The sequence below is a fragment of the Pseudorasbora parva genome, chromosome 8 (assembly GCF_024679245.1).
Source record: "Pseudorasbora parva isolate DD20220531a chromosome 8, ASM2467924v1, whole genome shotgun sequence".
Taxonomy (NCBI): Eukaryota; Metazoa; Chordata; class Actinopteri; order Cypriniformes; family Gobionidae; genus Pseudorasbora; species Pseudorasbora parva.
In genome coordinates, this window is record NC_090179.1 from 37,249,873 (window position 1) to 37,266,474 (window position 16,602).

At 37.5% G+C, this 16,602-nt stretch overlaps 1 protein-coding gene across 2 annotated transcripts in view; it reads left to right on the forward strand.

Moving 5' to 3' along the window:
- Positions 1 to 16,389, forward strand: part of cltcb (clathrin, heavy chain b (Hc)) — a 34,678-nt gene extending 18,289 nt beyond the window's left edge. The window contains exons 18-33 of one of the 2 annotated variants that reach the window (XM_067451123.1): positions 132 to 254; positions 593 to 738; positions 844 to 1,027; positions 1,141 to 1,333; positions 1,456 to 1,613; positions 2,540 to 2,704; positions 2,813 to 2,920; positions 4,165 to 4,332; positions 4,518 to 4,667; positions 4,752 to 4,883; positions 4,970 to 5,080; positions 5,183 to 5,353; positions 5,628 to 5,849; positions 8,900 to 8,920; positions 11,433 to 11,508; positions 15,248 to 16,389. In XM_067451123.1, coding sequence (XP_067307224.1) covers positions 132 to 254; positions 593 to 738; positions 844 to 1,027; positions 1,141 to 1,333; positions 1,456 to 1,613; positions 2,540 to 2,704; positions 2,813 to 2,920; positions 4,165 to 4,332; positions 4,518 to 4,667; positions 4,752 to 4,883; positions 4,970 to 5,080; positions 5,183 to 5,353; positions 5,628 to 5,849; positions 8,900 to 8,920; positions 11,433 to 11,508; positions 15,248 to 15,378 — 2,259 coding nt within the window. In that variant the 3' untranslated portion in view covers positions 15,379 to 16,389. The remainder of the gene's footprint in view (positions 1 to 131; positions 255 to 592; positions 739 to 843; positions 1,028 to 1,140; positions 1,334 to 1,455; positions 1,614 to 2,539; positions 2,705 to 2,812; positions 2,921 to 4,164; positions 4,333 to 4,517; positions 4,668 to 4,751; positions 4,884 to 4,969; positions 5,081 to 5,182; positions 5,354 to 5,627; positions 5,850 to 8,899; positions 8,921 to 11,432; positions 11,509 to 15,247) is intronic. The other variant, XM_067451124.1, reaches the window with a different exon arrangement.
- The last annotated feature ends 213 nt before the right edge of the window (positions 16,390 to 16,602 follow it).

Sequence of the window (16,602 nt, forward strand, 5' to 3'; positions counted from 1 at the left end):
TGACACTTTTGTTTTAGTATTTGTTGCAGTGGAATATTTTAAGTGGCTTTGTTCCGAGTGTGTTCATTGTATATTCAGTGTCTAAAATGGAAAAACATTGCTGTAAATGTGTGTTTGTTTCACATTTGTAGGTTTGCAATGAGAACTCGCTCTTCAAGAGTCTGTCCCGATATCTTGTGCGTCGTAAGGACCCTGAGCTGTGGGCTAGTGTGCTTCTGGAAAGCAACCCTTACAGGAGACCCCTAATCGATCAGGTGCAAATTAGTAAAAGACATAGAAGTGAACATCAATCTGTATTTCCTTAATGCCACATTCCGATGTAGGAACACCTAAAAAAATCCTTTGAGGATTGATTGGATAATGTAACAAAATGGTTGAAAGAGAGGGGCTAAAAAATAAGAGGGATTAGTGATCTCATCAGAAAAGGAACTTTGTTTAGCACGTTTTCAAAAAGAGAATAGTATTGTTTATGCATTAAAAAAAGAAAATGGGACCTATTTTGATTTCATTGATTTTCATCACATTTATAGTTATGTCAAAAAGTGTTTCAAATATAAAGATTAAACCCAGTTTATCTTCCCGCCCACGACAGGTTGTGCAAACGGCCCTCTCTGAGACCCAGGACCCTGAAGAAGTCTCTGTTACTGTCAAAGCTTTCATGACTGCTGACCTACCCAATGAACTCATTGAGCTCCTGGAGAAGATCGTCCTGGACAACTCCGTTTTCAGCGAACACCGGTAATTTCATCTGGTAGAAACATTTATGAGGTGACATGACAAAATGATTTCCATAAATGCCTTTTGTGGTGTTAAACATTTGCTTTTCCATTATTTGTGTCCCAGGAACCTGCAAAACCTTCTGATCTTAACGGCGATCAAAGCTGACCGCACGCGTGTCATGGAGTACATCAACCGCCTCGACAACTACGACGCCCCGGACATCGCTAACATCGCCATTAGCAATGAGCTCTTCGAGGAGGCTTTTGCGATCTTCAGGAAGTTCGATGTGAACACATCAGCAGTGCAGGTACATCTTATCTCTTAACTCTATGACCTCAAATATATTCTACACAAGTAAAAGAATGCAGTTGTTTCTGGCCTTGTTAGCCTCAAATCATTTGTTGTCCTTCTTGAATTTAGGTTCTTATCGAGCACATTGGGAATTTGGACCGGGCCTATGAGTTTGCGGAGCGCTGTAATGAGCCGGCCGTGTGGAGTCAGCTGGCTAAAGCACAGCTGCAAAAGGGGCTGGTGAAAGAGGCCATTGACTCTTACATCAAAGCTGACGATCCCTCAGCCTACATGGAAGTGGGACAAGCTGCAGCCCAAAGCGGTAAGAACCAATAAAAAGTGCCCGATTCATGACTAAATCCGTAGCGTTCAATGTACGGTGTTTATAAATGTGGAAAATGGTCTAATAGTTTACTAATTGTTTTCTCAATTTTTTCTCCTCAGGAAACTGGGAGGATCTGGTCAAGTTTCTGCAGATGGCTCGCAAAAAGGCCCGTGAATCTTATGTAGAGACCGAGCTGATCTTTGCCTTGGCCAAGACTAACCGTCTAGCTGAACTGGAGGAGTTTATCAATGGGCCAAACAATGCACACATTCAACAAGTAAGAGTCTCCTACTTGCTGAAAGGTCAGAAATGAATAGGGTCAAAATGCAACCAAATGGGTGAAAATGGGCCAATAATGAATTCTTGTATAAGACAATCCTGATTATAAGACAACCCCCCCTTTTTCAAGGTACATTTGGAAAAAGGCTTTTGTAAGAATTTCCATATTGCATGTTTTTTTATATTTAAATTTGTATGGTAGATACTGGTAAAGTGGATTTAGATACTGGTAAATGAGATTAAAACATTTAATCACATTTAAAAATAAACACTTTTTGGCACAACCGTAGACCATCTGAATTATTTAACAATTAGGTTATCCGTCTCATAGTGAAAACCATGTAGCCCACCAACATTTCATTAACAGCAGAAGTACATTCTTAGTGTAGTTTTGTAATCTGGGTACCGTCTTACATTTTAAAATCACGTACGGGAGAAGTTTGGTCCCGTCAGTGAGGCACGCAAACACGCGGCTCTTACATGACTGCATTTTTTACACTACTTTTTTTGCACTCTTGATCTTCTGATATTACACGTTGACACACCGTACTTCTTGGCACATTCGTTTTATGCGTATTTGGCGCCACCTATAGTTGTGGGTGTATTACTGACATGAAAAAGTCTAGACCCTGAACATAAGACGAACCCGTTTGTGTTTCTAAGAAAAAAAACATTCTTATATTTGAAACAATATGTAATTTTTTTTGTAATTTGCAGCTGTTAGATATTGTAATTATTCAAATATAAAGAAAAAAGTTCTAAATTGAAGTGTTTTGCATAAAAAATAAATATAAAAAATAAGCCCTTGAAAATAAATATTACATTTTTTATTAAAAAGTAAATATTGCAATTCAATAATAAAAAGTAATTATCTTGCATTTTTTTTGAATATCTGATTGATAACCTCTTTTGCTCTTTTTCTAGGTTGGTGACCGATGCTATGACGAGAAGATGTACGACGCAGCTAAACTACTTTATAACAATGTGTCCAACTTTGGCCGTCTGGCCTCCACTCTGGTGCATCTTGGGGAGTATCAGGCTGCTGTCGATGGCGCCCGCAAAGCCAATAGCACAAGGACCTGGAAAGAGGTTTGGTTATACATTCTGAGATGATTTCTTGCACGTTCCTTCTGTAACAAATATTCTACCTTTTAGACGTGGTGGTACATTAGCGACAAAGATGTTCTCTGCTCGTAGGTTTGCTTTGCCTGTGTGGATGGGAAGGAGTTTCGTCTGGCTCAGATGTGTGGATTACATATTGTCGTTCATGCTGATGAACTTGAGGAGCTCATCAACTACTACCAGGTTAGGCTCAGAATTGTTTTATTTGGTTTGATCTGAAATATTAACCGGATTCTTACAGTCATGGAAAACCTGGAAATATTAAAATATTGTTTAAAATTTAATTTACAAATATCTAAAACTATAAATGCTATAGGATTAATAACAAAAGTAGTAGTATAATAATTGCCATGATGTTTGCTTTTTTTAAAACCCTTATCCAGTAAACACAAACAACTTGAAAAACCATGGAAATGAATTTGCCAGGAGGAACATTTTAGTTTTTGCTTTCAGAAGAACCTTGGGCTGGGCAATTTGGCCAAAAAAAAAATCTCTATTTTTGGGCTGAATGGCGATTTACGGTATATATCTCGGTATTTTCTACATTTTACTATTTGGATAAAAAATTCTGCATTAACTTAAAAAATATTTATTTCACACTCTCCCCAATGTTGTCCTACAATGTTCATATTGAAGGCTAATGATGACTGATTGGTTAATTGATATTAACCAATAAACACTGACTAATTGTGAATTGTCACCATGTGCAAAAAAGGGTTCAAATCATTCTAACATTTGAATTCTTCTTAAAGCACAAGTTAAATTCACTAAACTAGAAATAAAACATAAATTAAAAACAAAAACATAGACTATGGGCCCAGTGGCGGCTCCAGACAATTGGGGTGGCTGTATGAGCCCTATCATACACCTGGCGCAATATAAAGCATGTGCCATGTTTAGATCCATGATCCAAGTTATTCAACTAAATATACAAATGAAATTAATTAATTAGGTCTTATTTAATTCTATAAACTATAATACTGATCTGCAAACATTGCCGCTATATGATAAATTAAAATAAGCTGATGACATCACGGTTTTCTCCAGAACGACTGTACAGCCAATTCAAATTTTATTGCAATATTTTCCTGTTTAACACTGTGAAGCTGTTTTGAAACAATCGCCATTGTAAAAGCGCTATATAAATAAAGTTGATTGATTGATTGATTGATTTAGGACAAATTGGTTTATGCACTTTCTGCGCAGCATCTCACTCTGTTTCCTTCTCTATTTTTCAAAAGCATTTGTAATAGCTACTGTATATTGGTATATAAATGGTATTGCCTCATTCAATATCGTTTATAAAAAAATTAATTGATATATCGTACAAACTCAATATACCGCCCAGCCCTAAAAGAACCTCCTTAGTGGATCCATCCATCTTGGAGTCCAGCAGGGCTGATTGATGTTTGTTCCTCCTCCATCAGGACCGTGGCTATTTCGAGGAACTGATCACCATGCTGGAGGCGGCGCTGGGGTTGGAGCGCGCTCACATGGGCATGTTCACAGAACTGGCCATCCTCTATTCCAAATTCAAACCGCAGAAGATGAGGGAGCACCTAGAGCTCTTCTGGTCCAGAGTCAACATTCCCAAGGTCAGTGAACTAAACACTGTTCTGTCACTGTCTGATTGATTTAAGTGGAGTTAATATTTGTGGGGCCAAACAATCTATCATTTAAAATAAGCACACAATATCCCTCTATTTAGGCACTCTCTATGTATTTTGCATATCTCTGTGTTGATTTGATGGAACAAAGTACATTTGATGTATCTGTTTAGGTTTTGAGGGCAGCTGAGCAGGCTCACCTGTGGGGGGAGCTAGTATTCCTGTATGATAAATATGAGGAGTATGACAATGCTATCATCACCATGATGAACCATCCTGCAGATGCCTGGAAAGAGAGCCAGTTCAAGGACATCATAACCAAGGTATTGTTACACTTTTGGTTTTTGCTCAAACTTAGTTTGCTCTCACATTCATTAAAAAAAAGTTTTCGTAATTTTTTGTTGCAGGTGGCTAACGTTGAGCTGTATTACAAAGCCGTGCAGTTTTACCTGGAGTTTAAACCGCTGTTACTGAACGACCTGTTGATCGTACTGTCCCCACGTCTTGACCACACTCGTGCCGTCAACTTTTTCAGCAAGGTACTGTGCTTAAACTTTTATTGTTACAACCAGTTGGTTGTTTCTTACCAGGAAATAACTAATCCTTTTGATTTTGTTTCTTTTAGGTCAAGCAGTTGCCGTTGGTGAAACCTTACCTGAGATCTGTACAGAACCACAACAACAAGGCTGTAAATGAGGCACTAAATAATCTCTTCATCACAGAGGAGGACTATCAGGTATATATCAAATGTACAATTTCGGACCCGGACTGTTATTTTCTAAACTTGGTTAGAAGCTTTGCAATCTATCACCTCTTGGTATTTTTTCTCCCCCCATAGGCTCTGCGTACATCCATCGATGCCTACGACAACTTCGACAACATATCTCTGGCTCAGAGTCTGGAGAAGCATGAACTCATCGAGTTCAGGCGAATCGCTGCCTACCTGTTCAAAGGCAACAACCGCTGGAAGCAGAGCGTGGAGCTCTGCAAGAAAGACAAACTCTACAAGGTCTCACCCTTAGCCAACCGTCTCTTATACCAGGGATTTTCAGTAGTTTAGATGTCATGGACCACCGAATGTGATTTGTGAGGGACCTCACATAAAAAAATAAAAATAAAATAAAAAGTATTTATTGTAATCAAATTTTATTTATTTATAAAAAAAAGAGTAAATAAATAAATAGGCCCTCTGACCCCAATTTGAAAATCTCAATCCACATAGGCCATTATATTTTTTGGCAGGACAGTTAACTGAATCTTTCCTTTTTTTTACTTTTCCACAGGACGCGATGCAGTACGCTTCAGAGTCAAAGGACACAGAGCTAGCGGAGGAGCTGCTGCAGTGGTTCTTGCAGGATGACAAGAAAGAGTGTTTTGCTGCCTGCCTGTTCACCTGTTACGACCTGCTGAGGCCCGACGTGGTGCTGGAGACCGCGTGGAGGCACAACCTCATGGATTTCTCCATGCCCTACTTCATCCAGGTCATGAGGGAGTACCTCACCAAGGTGAGCCCCCATCCAGAGGATCCGCTGGGTCTGATGGCAGACACGGTTTTGGATGATGGATGCTTTAGAACAGGGGTCTTCAACATTTTTCAGGGCAGCGACCCCTTAGGCAATAGAGACATGGAGCAGGGACCCCCAATACGAAATGTGTAAAACAGAGCTACATATTAAGCTTATAGCCTTCGATATCATCAAAACCAACCATATAGTTATGTTAAGACGGTAGATTAGAACTATGCACTTTATTGATGTTGCATTGTTGTCTGTATGTTACTTTTCATTGTTAAAATTTGAGATTTATGTATCATAGCAAGCATACATGTTGTGAAAAAAAATCCATAGTTGTTTACAGTTGATTATTTTAACGGATTTGCAGAGTCAGAAATTAAAATTTTACTAGTAAGATTAAACATTACTAGGACAATTAAACATTTACTTTAACTTTAGCTTAATGTTTACTAAAACTAAAAATGGTCAATTAAGAATCAAATCACTGAGCTTTTGAAATAGGTGAGGGTTTTCTCGTAAAGTGCATATGTAATGTGTAAGCATCCGCTCCACCATAACAAGAATAGCAATGTATAATGAGATATTTTATTTATTTATTTATTTATTTATTAGATTATTTAGTCATTACTTTCCCTTGCTTGTTATCACTATATCAATAGTAATTTCGAGAGTGAATCCCATATTTATATGTAGATGTCACTTCTGAAATTTTGCAGTGTGTAATTGGCCGCCGGTCCTCTTAGCAGCCTGAAAAACTAAATGTATATAGCCACAAAAGCACATAAAAGACCGCTCTCTTTAAAATCACTAAAACGTTGTCTCGCATCTCAGTTTGCGATCTCCATTAAAATCAATACATTTGTTTACACTGCATATAATGAATCTCTCTCTTATTTACATCGTGTCTTTGTTAATGAGAGGATTTGCGAGTATTTAGAAGTCATCGCTGAACAAAAAATCCATAGTTTTTAGTTGATTTTGAATGAATTAAATGTCTCTGTTTGGCCATTGCATTCAAGAGATCAACAAACTTGACTGTAATTGACTTCATTGCTCACTGCTGCAAAAACATTTTTAAAATTGTAATTGGCCCTACGGCGCTTCAATTCCCCTGATTGAAGACCCTTGCTTTAAAACAAGCCTTTTTTCAGTGGAAATACTTAAGCTCTGTTCCAAAACCTTGTGAGCTGCTACATGGAGCGGTGGCCTTCTACTGAATTTGACTCGCAAATATTCCAATAAAGTTTGAACTTAGGATGTTCCTAAGCTATCAACACATTATTCTATTAAACAAAAATACATGTCACCCTACCTGTTTGCTAAAAAACAAACATTTCTCTAGGACATTTCTATCGTTCTTTATTTTTCATTGATAAACCCTGATATTAAAATCTTGTATTTTCTACAAGTAAATAAAAAAATAAAAGACTTAAAGGTAAAATAATTAGTTTAAAATGCCACAAGTTTAGGCATCACAAATGTACATTATGAAAAATGAATATAGATAGTATATACGTGACGTCACAGTAGGCGGAAGTCACTGCGGTCACACCCTTTGTGGGTCAAAACGACTTTGTGGTGGCATTGGTTTTACAGACTGCTGAAAGCTACAGAAAAGAGAAACAAATGAATCACTGCAATTCACATCAACTGGACTTCAGCAAATGTGCATTTGCAGTTTCCGTTTTGTGTCAGAGATATGTTGAATTTTGGGGTCAAATCATACCCTAGGTCATATATTGTATTGAAAAAAACATCAATTAAATATTTACCATCTTATATTCTGCGTAACTAAAGTTTTTGGGAGCATTTATTAAAACATCCATTCATGATGAGCCTGTTCTACAGATGGGTATGGTTAGATGTTAGACAAACATTTTTCTCTTCACAAAGCAAGGATGGATGGGTGGATGGATGGATGGATGGATGGATAGATAGATAGATCTAAAATAAAATAGACTATTAGAAGTTTCAACAATATATATTGAAATAACTAGAATATCCATGGATGAATTGTGAAATTTGATTTGTCAAGTCAAATGTATTTGTATAACGCTCCACTATACACATTACATCCAAGCAGCTTCATAGAAAGTAATAAAATCATTAATATTATGTCTATAATGCCTACGTTTTAGGCCTGGGTGATATGTGTATATACAAATAAGTGGTCATCCCAGTTTAGATATGGCTATATTGTATTTATAGTGTTGTCTGGCAGATTACGCATTCACAGGCTTTGCTTTATGTATTTCCCTGGTGTTGAAATTCGGTATATATAAATGTAAAGGAACCTGACTCCTGGCCACATGTCAATGTCCATGTTCCTTGGTGAGTTGTAAGGTTGTAAGTTGTAACACTATCAAGTCCAATTGTCATACATTTAAGAAGATAATCATTTGTTTGACTCCCGTTTTTGCAGTTTCCCCTATTCTGTTTAATATTTTTGCGTATATCGCAGTGCATTTTTTTCAGGATCCTTTGATGAAATTGGTTTTAACATTTAAAAAATGTCTTTACTATCAAATTTGATCAACCTTGTCCTTGCTGAATAAAATTATTAATTTATTTGGGAAAAAATTATTTATTGACTGCAAAATTTTAAATGTGTACACATATATGTGTATATATTTAAGTGTATACGATGCCTTAAAATGCTGTCTATGTAGGCTGCTTGCTTGTTTTTGGAACAGAATTCTCCGTATATGGATAATTTGAATTCATTTTCCATGTGCTGCTGCATGTTACGTTTCGTGGAAGTTTAAAATCTTCTGTCATTCATGAACATTTTCAGACCAGACATTTATTCATTAAGAATATTTAATCACCACAACAAGAGTTTCGATTCATAGTTACACTAGGTAATGTCCATTCATTCATTTAAACAGCTAGTGAAGTAACAGGGAGGACATTTGATTTGTATCTTCTATGATTTCCCGCTGTTATTTTCCTTTAACATTTGTTCTCTACCTGCTTTTTGCAATACTGGACTGTTAAGTTTGCTTTTTTTCTTAAGCTGCCACTCTTAAATTTCCTTTCAGGTTGATGCAATTAAGGAAAAGGTGAAGGTTCACTCTTATTCCATCTTTAACCCTTGTAGTTTGGAAGACTGAAACTTTGAAGAATCTGCATGAGTTCTTCCCTCCCATGTCACATTGCTGCTTTTAAATACACACTCTAACTAGACTTTCCTTGAGTTTCTTCTAGATTACTGACCATTCGTTTGCCAGACGCTGTGGTAGTTCGCCTCAGACCTGTAGATGCTAGAAAGCTGGAATTAGCTGATGGACGCCACTAAGCGGTCATTTCGTCGATTGTCGTCATTGTCGACCCATTAAATTTAAAATCATAGATCGTTAATGTTCATCAGCTAATTCAGTTGTAGGTAATTATGTTAAACATTAGATGACAGCAAAAAGAAGAGACCACATTTTCACAAATCTTATTTATTTTAGTACAGAATTGAATGTTATTTGTCTCGGACTAAGAGGTGCATGGTTGCTCGATTTGCTTTCAAGCTACAATCTAGCGACAGCTATGAGAAAGTGTGGTCCTTCACAAAAATAAAACCATTGTTTGCTTTAGATACTTTACAAGCATGTGTTTTACCATATTAGTAGCACCCTTGACGGTCAGGGTTCATGGCTGTTGGCTTTGCCTGCCTCTGGAAGCCGTGAATGGCTAAATAAACCATCTCTCACCCGTCACACCTTCACTCTTTCTCTGCCTTTCTCTCATGCACTCTTTAACATAGGAATAACAAACTACACCTGTGGCATGATTTCTCCCTCTCAACGAAACTTTGGCCTGCCTATCTCTTTAAAGCCTACTCAACAAAATAACTCTTTAACTTTGAAATGTTGACACCAGCTCTATGTAGAGAACTGAACCCAAATGCCTTTTTTAACTTTTAAAGGGATAGTTCACTCAAAAAAATGTACTCGGCTCAAATCATTCCAAAGGGTGTCATTTTTTCACCTTTGAAATTCAAAAAGAAGACATTTTGAAGAATATTCCAAGTGCTCTTTTCCATAAAATAAAATGTACAACAGAAGTCAAATTTTAGTCGGTTCCTCATACAGAGTTATCATCTGACTTCAGAAGAACCACGGTTACTTTAAAAAAAACACACAAAAAACATTTGGACAACCCTAGTCCCCATTCATGTTGATTATATGAGAAAGGTCAGCTTGAAAATTCTTCAAAATTGTTAATTTTGTGTTCCATGGTAAAAATAAAAAAATTATACAGATTTAAAACAATTTAAGGGTGATAAGGACAGAATTGCACTTTTGAGGTGAACTATTGCTTTTAAGTGATAGCTCACCCAAAATCTGTCATTTACTCAGCCTCAAGTTGTTCCAAATCCGTATGCATTTCTTTGTTCTGCTGAACACTATTTGGAAGATATTTGGCAGAATGTTTGTAACCTTGCAGATCTCACCCCCCCATTCACTATCATAGTTTTTCTCTCTACTATGGTACAATGGGGGATCTGCTTGGGGGCAAAAATATCCAAATATCTCTCTTTGTGTTCAGAAGAACAAAGAAATGTATACGGGTTTGGAACAATTTATGGGATGAAAGTAAATGATGACAGAATTTCATTTTTGGGTGAACTGTCCCTTTAAGTCATAATTCAAATCACTCAAGGATTGGTAAGACACTCAGGAGACTACCCTTTGTAACTTGGCTTTTACTTATTGGTCATCAGCTCTATCAGTTTACAATTTTGGTTATTTCATGGTGGTAAGACGCCTATAGGACTTAAGTAAATTTTCATTTATATAGTTTTTGCAGTGACCCTTCTTTTTCTCACAGGGGCATCTTTCACAGAACCTATCCAATGAACTGCGTCCTCCCATTTAAATATTCACACAGCATTTATTGCCACATACCATCGTTTGACTGAAGGTGTGGTCACATTTACTGTTACTCTGCGAATTTTTCTTGAGACGAAATCCAGTCATATTAATATGAATCTATGCTTTTTGTAGTTTAACGTGAGGATGAAAGATTTCTCCACACAGATTTTGCATCACGTCTAGTTGGTCATTAGAATTTATTGTATTGACCGATAGAAAGCTGCTTGCTGATTTATGCTTTGATACACTTGACAACAGACTTCTTTTCCCTGTGAAATTTCACCGATATTTCACTAATGTGACCGCACCTTAAGAGGGTTCTGTTTTCTACATATGCACTGTTAAATAATATGATACTGACTGACTGTATGGGGGACCATCTACTATTAGTACCATGTCCTTTCTTGTTATTGCCTGAATCATAGAAGACATATAAAGCCATAGTGTCCGTGATTACTAATAGTTTGTGAATAGACTAATAGTATGTAATAGGATGCTTATTTTAGTGGTGGGGTATGGAGTGCCTTGGTAAGAAGCTTGTGCCCTGAGACCTGCTTTGAGAGCGTGTGCACCTTGTATTAAGCTTGGCTTTATGCATCTCCCATGAATGGTCCCACCCATCAGTCATTATCCCCGTTCTTCGGGGTATTTTATAGAATACTTCTCACTTTTCCTCTTTTGTCCTTTTTTCTTGCTCTTCTTCATTCAGGTTGATAAGTTGGATGCTTCTGAATCTTTGAGGAAAGAGGAAGAGCAGCTCACGGAGGCACAACCAATTGTCTATGGTAAGCTCCTCTTACTGCCTTGAACTGTAATTTAAATTAAATGTATTACTTATTGCCTAAATAATTAGCCTTTTTGTTTTGTGTATTTGTGTTTTAGCTTTTGGTTGTTTTTGTTGTTTTGTTTAAAGTTGCACTATGTAACATTTTTCAGTAAAATATCCAAAAACCACTAGGCCAGTGTTATATATTTTGTTCAGTTGAGTAATTACAATATCCCAAATGTTTCCAACTATTTGTAAAATGTGAGAGAACTGCTATTTTAACCTAGGAACCAGGACACGTGAGAGAGTCGCCTGTCAATTGCGTCATATCGGCGTTACGCTCGGTTTCCGGTTTTATTGGGCAGAAACGCTTTACTCTTAGCAGTTTGAACAAGTGTCACAGCAGCCGTTGAGCGAACACACAGTAACGTCATAACATAATTTTAAACACACTTAAATGTATCTGATAAGATATATGATAAGAGCTGCGTCACCTTATACTCATGACCGGAAAAGTGGAAATGGCACCGCAACTGTGGCATAATAAAATTCCCGCTGCTCGCGGGGAAAGTTTTGCGTTCATCTTTTTAACAATCTCTCCAGCAGCCTTGCTCAGCTCCTTCAAAATTTGGACCTGCTCTGCTTCATACTACAGTAACGTTTATAACTGCATCCATGAACATGATTTCTGCTAGAGTCCTGTCTGATTCTTTTCCACCGCCTGTTAAGTGAAGACCACGTCCTAAGATTCTGCGCTCAAACTTGGCATCATCAAACTATGCCTTTGTTTTGAATAGGCGCCCTCTAGCGGATGGAAAATTTACATAGTGCTCCTTTAAATAGCAAGTATGAATTTTATATTTAATTTACGTATATAATGTATTATTTTTCACTTAAAAATATATACAGTAACCTCAAAATACCAAATATGCACAGTATCACTAACTACATTTACACAGGCAACTTTTAAATCAGAATTAAATTGTTTTGACTGATGAATCCAAATGTAGTGTTTACATGAACGCTAAATAAAGTGATTAGGCATTTCTATGTCCCAAGCTTCAAACCGGATTTAATCTTGACATTACAGATACTGAGTTTCCCGCGGTTGTCACGTACGAACCATCATCCTATTCTTTGTTTTAAAAACCATATGTTTACATGGCACTGTTTTGAATTAAAAACTGGAAACTTGTGCGTTTTGGCTGTTCATTCACACAAAAACAGCGTTTTGAGGGCCTTTAAATTTTATTTGAAAACTATACTGTTATTGTCTCAGTGTTAAACTACAAAAGCAGTGACATGGATGCCATGCGCACGCTTATTACATGTTCAGTCTATAGGCGTGAAGTCTTTACAAAGTGACACCGCCAACTACTGGCCTGCCACGAATATTATATTTTTTTCATCGTTGTCACCTATCCGTGTAAATAGGGCTCGTTTTGACAACTTTGTCGCCTGTACGTGAACATTTTTATAAGACAATGTTATTTCTTAGAAGTGCATCTGAAAAAATGGGTCGACTTACCGTTATATTAAGGATCTAGGTTTTTTACATGTAAAAAAAAAACCCACCTGTAAAGAGTGTGCCAAGAAATACGGTGTGGTGAGTACTGGAGACCGCGTGGAGGCACAACCTCATGGATTTCTCCATGCCCTACTTCCCCCGTATGTGATTTTAAAACGTAAGACGGTACCCAGATTATTCTACTGTTAATGAAATTTTGGTGGACTACATGGTTTACACTGAGACGGACAATCAAATTGTTAAATAATTCATATGGTCTATGGGTTATTTTTATGGTATTCAAAACAGTGTTTATTTTTATATGTAGTTGTTTGTAAATTTGACCAGTATTTACCATACTTTCAATAAAATAAATCAAATATGAAACATGAAAATATGCGACATGATAATTTTCAAATAAAAGCATTTGTTTAATTAAAAAAATGTCTCTATAGCATATAAGATTTGTTCTTAAAGGGGGGGTGAAACACTCAGTTTCAGTCAATCTCATGTCAATCTTGAGTACCTATAGAGTAGTATTGCATCCTTCATATCTCCGAAAAGTCTTTCGTTTTATTATATTTGTAAAAGAAATATGGGCTGTACCGAGTCTTTCCGGAAAAAACCGAGCGCCTGGAGGCGTATCGTGTGGGCGGAGCTAAAGAATGACATATGCGCAAAGCGGTGACGTCCTCAAGCGTGGAGAAACCCTTGCTATCATCTCAGCTAATAGATATGATCCAGAATCTAATTCGGAGGCTGAAATAGAAACAGCAACAGCAGGACGTCCGTCTCTGTGGTAAGTACTGTATTTAGAGGCCTGTCAACATGACATGATTCAGTTTATGGACTATTGTATGCGACCAAACCTTAGCAGCAAGCAAAACGGTTTTGCACGTCAGAGTAGTGTAACGTTATAAGTTACATAGAACAGCAATGAAGTCCGTTAGTGCATTTGAATGACGAAGCACGCGATCGTGTTGTTTACTGATGTTTACATACGCGACGATAAGCACAGCACAGACATTTGAAGCATTTTTACTTACCGGCTGCTTCCAGGACCGAACCTTTATCGCTGGGACGGCTCCGTCAAAAACACACTTCTTGGAGTGTGGAGATCCACTTTGTGATGCGACTGAAGCATTTCTGCGTTCAAATCGGTTCAAATGCAGCGCTGCCTTCCCGGAATGCTGTGCTGAAGCGTTGAAGTCGCTTAATGTCAAAGTGGAGGAATGAAGTGGAGCGCGGCGCGGACTATAACCGACATTAGTGTTCACGGACGACTGGATCTGCAGCTGAGAGACTGTTTACAGCATGCATTTCCTCTCTCGCGCTAGTGACGCGCGCGCGCACCCTACCGGGAGAAGAGCCCGTACGGCCCATACAAGGACCTTCCGATCTTTTAACGTCAAGTAGACCCATACTCGAAAAAAAACTCTCCGAAACTTGTGAGAAACCGGAAGGAGTATTTTTGACACAGAAATACTCTATCAAACGTCCAACATTAGTTTTTGAAACTTTGACTATGTTTAGGAAGGGAATCCAAGTGTTTAACAGTGTAAAAAGCTCAGTATGCATGAAACAGCATTTCACCCCCCCATTTAAAAAAGCCTTTTTCCAAAAGGTACATCTTGATAATATCGTCTTCTATTCGGAACAATGCAATATATTGTTGTCATGTAAACTTGCCCTTAATGTTTCAGGACAACGAGCACATGAAGCTTTGCGCCATGGTGCTTAAATTTATTAAGCAGTAAAAACGCCCCTTCCCGCACCAAAAACAAGGCGTCTTAAGTCCGAAGCAAGCACTGGTGGGATGTTGTCCTGCTGCACTCCACAGACAATAAGTGAAAAGAGATTTTTAGATTGACACGACTATATTCAACAACAGCAGCAGCAGCTCTGTGCGTCATTACGTCATTGCACGTGTGCAGAACTTTCCACTGTCAGTTTTTAATCCAGTCAAGTGTTTATATTTCCTGTCAAACTGATTAGAAAAGGTTTAAACCACCTCTTACAATCAAAATGTTTTTCTAAATGCAATTTTCATTGCGATTGACATGGTTACATATGACTTTTTATTTTGTTTATTTTTTATTCCGACTGCTACTAATCCGATGTAAACACAGCTACTGTTACAAATGCGGATGTCTGATATCAGATCATTTACAACTGCATACTAAACCTTAGAGGATCAACCTGATGTAGATTGTTTTTGTAATAATGCTCAACCATTTTTCATTTTTCCCAGGCACACCCCAGCTGATGCTCACTGCAGGTCCCAATGTGGCAGTACCCCCACAGCAGCCTTACGGCTACGGATACCCCTCGGCGACCGGCTACGGTCAACCCGCACAGCCAGGCTTCGGCTATGGCATGTAAAGCCCTCCTGCCCACAGCTGTCCATCCATCTCTCCTTAAGTTCCTTACTAGCTTACTGTGGTCTACACACAAGGTTCTATAAAGAAAAAAATAAAAAAAAGGTTGCGTGTTTTAAATTATTTTCCTTAAAATGCAATGAAGGACATTTTTATTTGTGTTGTCAAAGAAAATAATTGGACCACATTTTTTGTTTCTGTTTTGTTATTTCACATTCCAAATATTTAAAGCTACTTATATCACTAGTTTTTTTTTTTTTTTTTTTTTTTGTGAGCTGATTTTTTGTTAAAGGGGAAATGGGTTGTGTATGTAAATGGAGTGTTGAGAAGAGCAATTAACCTTAAAATATGTCGTGAAGCATCTGATTTGCACTCTGTCGTGAGAGGAAACTAATGTAGAATCTCTTAATTTTGATGTATTGTATGTGAAGAGCTTACACTGTCAGTCTGTTTAATGCATTTCATTATTGTATATTCTGAAAAAGGTTAAAACAATATTTGCATCCATGGGTACATTTAGCTAACACTAAGTAATAATCTGATATTCTACACAGATATGTAGCTGTATGGACATTTTAAGCACATACAGACATGAATATAGTTAACGATTTTAATCCCTTAGCCTAAACGGGTTTCCCCGATCGACCTCGTAGTTGTTAACATCTCATTCACTCCATGTGTAACAGGTGACCTTTCCTTGTATTGAATACAGTGCTCTTTCTTGTGTGAGTCCATTTCCATAAATGAGCAAGGGATACATTGATTCTTCTGACTTCTGTGTTTACTCATTCAATTCTTTGTATTGAGGTTTGTGTGTGCCAGGTGTCGTGCTGTTCTAGCTCATTATTTGAAGTGTACAGAAGAACGAATACACAAATGGATACCAATGCTTGTCCACCCTGTAAGATTTGTGCAGAATCAGAAAATAGGGAAATAAATTTAAAGGATTGTGATCATTTTGGTGGCTTGATTGTAAATTGGCGAAAGATTAAAATGAAACTCGTCCATTCTCCATCATATATCTTGCCACTTTATTATTTCACATAACACATTAGCCATTAAAGATGTTTTTTCAATGTTGTGTTGGTCAATATGGCAGTCATCTAGGAAGAATTGAAGAAATACTTTATTTACATTTAGTCAACATGGACGCCCCCATGAGGCGACCCCCCACCCCCTCTTCTACTAATGTGAGCGGTTTCATCATCTCATTAACTCCATCTGAAAT